This window comes from Orycteropus afer, unplaced genomic scaffold (genome assembly GCF_000298275.1).
Source record: "Orycteropus afer afer isolate SDZICR_OR568_19922 unplaced genomic scaffold, OryAfe1.0 scaffold00002, whole genome shotgun sequence".
Taxonomy (NCBI): Eukaryota; Metazoa; Chordata; class Mammalia; order Tubulidentata; family Orycteropodidae; genus Orycteropus; species Orycteropus afer.
In genome coordinates this window covers 11,047,221-11,054,562 of record NW_006921589.1, presented here as the reverse complement: position 1 = coordinate 11,054,562, position 7,342 = coordinate 11,047,221, and the positions used below count along the sequence as shown (strand labels likewise).

The 7,342-nt window shown below is 52.6% G+C and overlaps 1 protein-coding gene across 1 annotated transcript in view; it reads left to right on the top strand.

The window, feature by feature from the left end:
- Window positions 1-601, top strand: part of CDK5R2 (cyclin dependent kinase 5 regulatory subunit 2) — a 59,154-nt gene extending 58,553 nt beyond the window's left edge. The window contains exon 4 of the mRNA XM_007959417.2: window positions 6-601. Coding sequence (XP_007957608.2) covers window positions 6-601 — 596 coding nt within the window. The remainder of the gene's footprint in view (window positions 1-5) is intronic.
- Window positions 602-7,342: the final 6,741 nt, after the last annotated feature.

The following is a 7,342-nucleotide window of genomic DNA, read 5'->3' as shown; positions in this document are numbered from 1 at the left end:
GCCAGGTGGCTCGCCGCGGCGGATCATCGTGCAGGCGTCCACGGGCGAGCTGCTGCGCTGCCTGGGCGACTTCGTGTGCCGGCGCTGCTACCGCCTCAAGGAGCTGAGCCCCGGCGAGCTGGTGGGCTGGTTCCGCGGCGTGGACCGCTCCCTGCTGCTGCAGGGCTGGCAAGACCAGGCCTTCATTACGCCCGCCAACCTGGTGTTCGTGTACCTGCTGTGCCGCGAGTCGCTGCGCGGGGACGAGCTGGCGTCGGCCGCCGAGCTGCAGGCCGCCTTCCTCACCTGCCTCTACCTCGCCTACTCCTACATGGGCAACGAGATCTCCTACCCGCTCAAGCCCTTCCTGGTGGAGCCCGACAAGGAGCGCTTCTGGCAGCGCTGCCTGCGCCTCATCCAGCGGCTCAGCCCGCAGATGCTGCGGCTCAACGCCGACCCCCACTTCTTCACGCAGGTCTTCCAAGACCTCAAGAACGAGGGCGAGGCCGCCGCCGCCCCCGCCGCCGCCGGGGGTCCCCCGAGCGGGGCCTCCGCCGCCTCAGCCGCCAGGGACAGCTGCGCGGCCGGAGCCAAGCACTGGACTATGAACCTGGACCGCTAGGGACGCCCCGGTGCGCGGCCGCCCCCCGCCCCAGTCCCCGACACACACTGGGAGTCCCCGGGACCATCACGCCGCCGCCGCTGATGCCGCTGCTCCACGCCCCCGCCGGGCTGGGAAGGAGCTGCCCCTGACCCGCAGGGGAAGCTGGAGGCCCGGACGGCCAAGGCTGCGCGTCCGGATTTGCTGGGGAGAGGGGGCAGTGAACGCGGGAAGGGGACCTCCAGCCTCACCCTTGCTGTCTGCGCCCCCATCTCCCCAGTTCTACCCGGGCCGCCCCTTCCTGTGCGTGTCTGTTGGCCCGTCTCGCCTTGGGTTTGCCCGATTTCCCTGCATCTCCATCGCTCCTCCTGTCCGCCTTGCCCCCCCACCCCCCGCCTTTGCACCTTGTGCCCCTTGCGCGCGTGTGTTCCCACGTCCCTCTCGCTCTCTACCTGCCTGTCTCCGGTTGCACCGTTTCTCGCCCCGCACCTGTCTCGGCGTTTCCCCCTCTTGTTGGCTTTTCCTCCTCTCCTGTCAGGTGTCACCATCTCTCCTGTCTGCCTTCCCCCTCCGCCAGTGTCACCCTCCACTTCTTTCCCTGACTGAGTCCCCGTCGCCACCCTCTAGACGAAAGGGGATGTGAGTTTTTAATTTGGATCCACTGAGGTGCGGTGGGCAGCTGCAGCCTCAGCCCCCAGACACCCACCAGGACTGTCCCTCACCCCGCTCCCACCTCCTCCTCTTTTTCCTACGTGTTGCATGCCGGGAGTTGGGGAAAAGGGGGATGCCGGCTTCAGAAGGCTGAGATTTGGGGCAAAATCAACCTGGAAGGCCACCCTGGGGGCGGCAGCGGCAGCGGCGCCTGGGCGAAGGGTGGGAGGAGAGAGAAAACTCTTCTTACTCTGGGGTAGGGGCGCCCTCTTCCTTGTTCTTAGGTTTTTTTTTTTCCCCCTTTTTAATTTGAGTTTAACTGTCAAGACTAGTAGCTGGTTTCTTTTTTTTTTTTTTTTTTTCCCCCTTTTTAATTTATTTGATTGTTTCTGGAGGGAGGGGGGAGGGAGGTTTGGGCCGGGAGCTATTCGAGGTGCTGAGCCGGGTGGGACCGGAATCCTCCCCGGAGGGGACCAGGGGCTGGGTTGGGCCTGGGGCCGTGTCCAAGGTGCCAATGATGCGGGCCGACGGCGCGGGCTGTACTGTATGTCTGTCCGTTTGTCCCAGAGGGAACTATAAAGCGCTGGCAGCGCCTGCAGACGGTTCTGCGCCGGCCTTTCTTTGGGCCCTGGGAGGGAGGGGACGGGAGCGGAACTGTCACGGGCAGGAGGGCAAGAGAGAGGCGCCTAGCGAGGAAGCTCGAGTCCCTGCGAGCTGCTGCTTTTTCTACCCACTCCCACCCACCCCAGGCTTCCATTTCAGAGTAAAGTGAGGTCGTCTGAGGCTTGCTGATAAACCTAAATCCCTCTCCCTCCATCTTGTGTGACCTAGCCCATCACTAATGCCCGGGGACTTAGGGGCTGAGTGATGAGGTTTTCTTTCTGTGATGGCGCTAACTGAGGAAGAACTGGCTAGTCATCTGTGTTGCTTTTCTCTCTTCGCACCGTATATCCGGTCAAGGGTGCAGTCAGGCCTGACTGTCCATGCCTGTCATCTCAGGTGGAGCCTGACTGCCACACTCGGCCCCACACTTCCTGGCTGGGCTGCTTCGGCCACACGCCCACCCGGGACAACCATGGGAAGTCCATCCTTGCTTGAAGCTTATCCCCTGCGCCTTTGCCCATGGAGAAGGGAAGTCGGCCGGGAGAAGGGGGCCATTCTCCGGAATTGAAGAAGCCATTTAGCCTGAGATCCCTGCTCCGGCCCCACTGCCTTCTCAGCCGCATGCCTAAGCTCCCCTTTCACTCTTTCTTTGGTCCAGGGAGGCCTGGCTCGAGGAGGACGCTGGCGTCTCCGACCCGGATCGCTGCCCAGCCGGCGTGGATCGGAGCAGAGAGCCCGGTGGGGCGGGCCGAGATGAGGCCCGGAATCTCTGTCCGTGGTGCTGACAGGCGCTCTCCGGCAGGGTGGGGCTTGTAGGGGCAGCAGGCATTACGGACACAGCCTCAAATAGGCTTTCCGAATATTTGGGAATGGGAAGGGATGTGCTCTGGCCAGGACATCCAGGAATCTGGCCGGAGAACCCAGGAACGTCGGCTCCCACTTGCCCTCTTAATAGGACAGGACACAACTCCTCCAACGCCTGGGCCCAGCGTCCTTGCACCCAGCCTGGAGCCGGAAATCCCCGGCACAGATTTGTGAATCGGGTTCCGGGGGGAGGGGGCAGGGAGAGAAGGCGGAGCGGCGGGTGGGGAGCTGGCAGAAGGGAAGGCGGGAGCAACTGCCCATTGGCTGGAATTTGGCGCAGTCAGCGCGGTGTCGTCATCTCTCTTGGTTTAGGAGGAGGGAGGGGGGAGCACTCGGGTCATTCCGCGGCTGTCGCCATAGTAACCAGACTGCGCTGAGCGGGTGGGGCCACCTCTCCACTCTCCCACCTCTTGCTGGGGAAGCAATCCTAGTCTGCTTTATTTGGAGCTAGTTAGCAAAACTAACAACCTGATTAGAATTTCTGGGTTAGAGGATCCCAAAGGAGGTAGGAGAGAGACCAGAGAGCCTACAGAGATTCCCAAACATCCTGCCTTGGAGAGCTCCGGATACTGTCCCTGAACCCAGAGGCATGGCACCCTCTCTCTACTACACACACACACACACACACGCACACACACACGCACTCATGCCTCCAGGGACCTGTGGCATGGCGCTTAGAGACCTAGAATAAGAGAAGTCTCAGTGAGTGGTATCAAATTAAATCTGATTTTTCTTGCATGCCCCAAGGCATGAGACACTGCCCTGATCCGATTAGAGGTGAGGACTGGAGGAGGCTCAGCACCAAAGCACGGAAGAATTAGCCTCCTGGGTCACACTTGGTCAGATTCTTGCTTCTGGGAGAGAGTGGGGTTGTTGAAAACTATCTTCTGAGAAGGGAGAGGGCGAAGGGAGAAACAGAGTGAGGTGGCTGGCAGTGAACCCAGAGAAAGTGAGTGGGGCTGAGGAGGATGGAGGCGAAGCGGCCCAGAGCTCTTGAGAGAGTCTGCCGTGGTGAGGGATGGCCTAAGGGAAGGGTGAAGCTGGAGAAAGAGAGACAGCAATCCCGCTGGAGCCATGACTCAGCACTTCCCATGCAAAAGCGTTGGGGCGAATCTCCCAGTACAGGGGCAGGGGAGAGGAGAGGGGAGCAGGAAAGCAGATGTGTGGATAAACGGTGAACATGCTGATACACGCATTGACACAACCAAATACACACCCTGTAATCCAAAGACAGGGAGCTCTGGTAGCATAGTGGCTAAGGCACTTGACTGCTCACCAGAAGGCTGGCGGTTCAAACCCACCAGCCACTCCTCGGAAGGAAGGTTGGGCAATCCTACTTCCATAGTGATACTGCCTCGGAAACCCAAGGAGGGGTCGCTATGAGTTGGGGCCGACTCGACGGCAAATAACAATCCAAAGACAAGCACATATGCATTTACATTGACGAAGGTTCGTTCAGTCATACAAACACGCAATTCCACTCCTCTCTCCCCTGCCCCCCTGACTGGAGCAGAGGACCATGCTGGCCTGTCCCTGGAATACCTCAGTACCTACTGGGAAAGGAGAAATTGGAGAAAAAAAAAAAAAATCAGACATGTGGGTTGGGAAGTTGTCATGGCAACTGCTTTGCCTGCCAGGAAGGGTGCCCAGCAACCAGAGCATCTGGCAGGACCAGGAGGATGTCCTAAGGCCTCTACCCACTGGGCCCCAGCCTCAGGCACCCAGATGGGCACCTCCAGATTTCCACAACAGAGACTGCCAAAGCAGCCTCCAGCTACACTGCCAGCACCAGGCAGCAGGGTAAGAGGGCCCGACTTTGTTCACGTGCCCCACTTTGGATGGTATTCCTGAGCCTTTTTATACCATGTTGCTTTTGTTGGGTGCCATCTTTCTCCTGCAGAGCCGCTAGGTGGGTTCTAACTGCCAGCCTTTCAGTTCACAGCTGAACATTTAACCATTGCACTACCAGGACTTCTTTCATACACTGTAGACAACATTTTCTGTCATTGGCCACAAGATAGCAGGAGTAAACCCTTTAAAGACCTATGTAACACTGTTACCTTCCCTCGGCACCTTGCCACACACCCTATAAAGAAAGTCATTTATACCCACACGAGCTAGTAACCTGAGGGGCAGAAAATTGTTTTGGTTTGGTGTGATGAGTGATTGGGTGTGTGATGAATAAACTGAGGGCGAGTCTCTGGACTCAAGCTCTTCTGACTTTGTGTAATACTTTGATGAGGTTTTTAGAGGTTGGCATCTCTGTTGCACTTCTAGGCTGGCTGGCTGACTTCTGACCCTAGCTCATTGCCCAATCCAGTTTAGGGGTTTTATGTTATTTTCCTGGATTCTTCCAACTCTCTTTAGCAATGAGCTGCTCTCAAAGCTTTTTCTGTTCGAAGAATTGCTCACAGTAGTACTCCGCTCTCTTAAGACTTTTCTCCCTTTCTTCCCCACTCACTTTAGTCACAGTTCCCTGTGATTGATAGCATCAAGCTCATGCACAGTAAAATCAGTCCCTCTGTGTGCATTTTTATATGATTACCTAAAAGGAAGGCAGGGTAATGATAATATAAATCAGGAAAGAGGTATATATTTTTTTTTACATTACAACCTTTATACATACTTCTTCTTTAAAACTATAACTTACATACTATTCCAGAGAAACAGAAACATCAAGAACAGCCTAGGAAAGAAGAGTAGTGATGGAGGGTTTGCAATGCCAGGCATTAAAATGTATCATAGAACATGTAGCTAAAATATATTACACTCACATAGGACTAAACATACCAGTAAAACAGAACAGATATTCCACAGCTGAACTCTAGCTTACATGGGGATTTAATATATGACAAAGACCCCATCTCAAATCCATTGAGAAAAGATAGATTAGTCAGTCAATGGTTTAGAGACAACTGGTTAGTCAGCTAAGGAGCTCTGGTGGTGTAGTGGATAAGGCATTTGGCTGCGAACCAGAAGGTCAGCAGTTCAAGCCTAGCAGCTGCTCCATGAGAGGAAGATGAGCCCATCTTACTTCTGCAAAGATTTATAGCCTCAGATACCCAACAGGGGTCACTATGAGTCAGAATCGACTTGACAGTGAGTTTGATTAGTCATTTATAGGAAGAAAAAATATATCAATCCTTTATTTACCCAGAATTAATTCCAAATTGGTCAAAGATTTATATAAAACAGGAAAAAAAAGCTATTAAAACCTTAGAAAAGGGGATAATTTGAAAGTTTTGTTAAAATTTTAAATGTACATGCCTTTCTACTCAGGCAATTCAATTTCTAGTATTGACCCTAAAGAAATACCTAAACGTGCACAGAGATAAGATGGGGATTTTTCATTATTATTAATGTTTTGTTGTTTGGAGAGAGAAAATTTGGAATCAATCAAAATACCGACACTATATTAGAAGTTAAATAAACTTCAACCTATCAAAAATACTGTATTTAGCAAAAAGAAAAAAGAGCTGAATTATATGTACTGACATGAAAGATCTCCAAAGCATGTAGTTAAATTAAAAGTTGAATAGTGATACACATCACTACTACTAAGTGACTTTTGGATACAGGGGGCAAAGTGATGAAGACTTCTTCGCCATAACCAAACACCTTGAAGGAATGAGTCACTGGGCCTAGGGGCTCAGGACCATAGTCTCAGGGAACATAAAGGACATTTGGCATGACACAGTCCACAAAGACAGTGTTCTACATCCTACTTTGGTGAGTAGTCACTGGGCTCTTAAAAGCTTGTAAGCAGCCATCTAAGCTACAATTCTTGGTCTTTCCTCATCTGGAGCAAAGAAGAGTGAAGAAAATCAAAGAATCAAGGAAACAATTAATCCAAAGGACTAATGGACCATGTGATCCCCAGCTTCCATGACCAAAACTGGATGGTGCCTGGCCACCACTGCTGGCCGCTCTGAAAGGGATTCTAATAGAAGGTCCTGGATAGAGTGGGAGAAAAATGTGGAAGAAAATTCAAAATAATAAAAAAGACCAGGCTTACTAGTCCGATAGAAACTGGTGGAACCCTGAGACTATAACCCTCACACACCCTTCAAGCCTGGAACTGAACTCACCTTCATGGCCCAAACAATATACAGCCCTATTGTTGTTGTTGTTTTTTGGCGTGGAGTCGGCCCCAACTCATAGTGACCCCTCCTTGAGTTTCCAAGGCAGTATCACTACAGAAGTAGATTGCCCAACCTTCCTTCCCAGGAGTGGCTATTGGGTTTGAACCGCCAGCCTTCTGGTTAGCAGTCAAGTGCCTTAGGCACTATGCTACCAGAGCTTCCTGCAGGCCTATTAGGTGAACAATAACACTAGGAAGGTACCCACTCCTTAGAATGACCAACTGTAGGAGATCAAAAGGGCAGCATTTGCCCAGGGATAAAGCACAGAAGGCAGGAAGGGGTAGGAGAAAAGGATGGATAGAAATGGTAAACACAGGGAGGAAGCGGAAAGAGCCTTGTGACATTGTAGTATTGCAGTCAATATCACAAAACAAATGTATGAAGTTTTGAATGGAAAACCAATTTGCTCTGTAAATTTCCATCCAAATCACAATAAAAAGTTACATATTTTTAAAAAGTGACTTCTGGGAAGAAACTGAGATTGAAGGGATGTTGTCTAGGG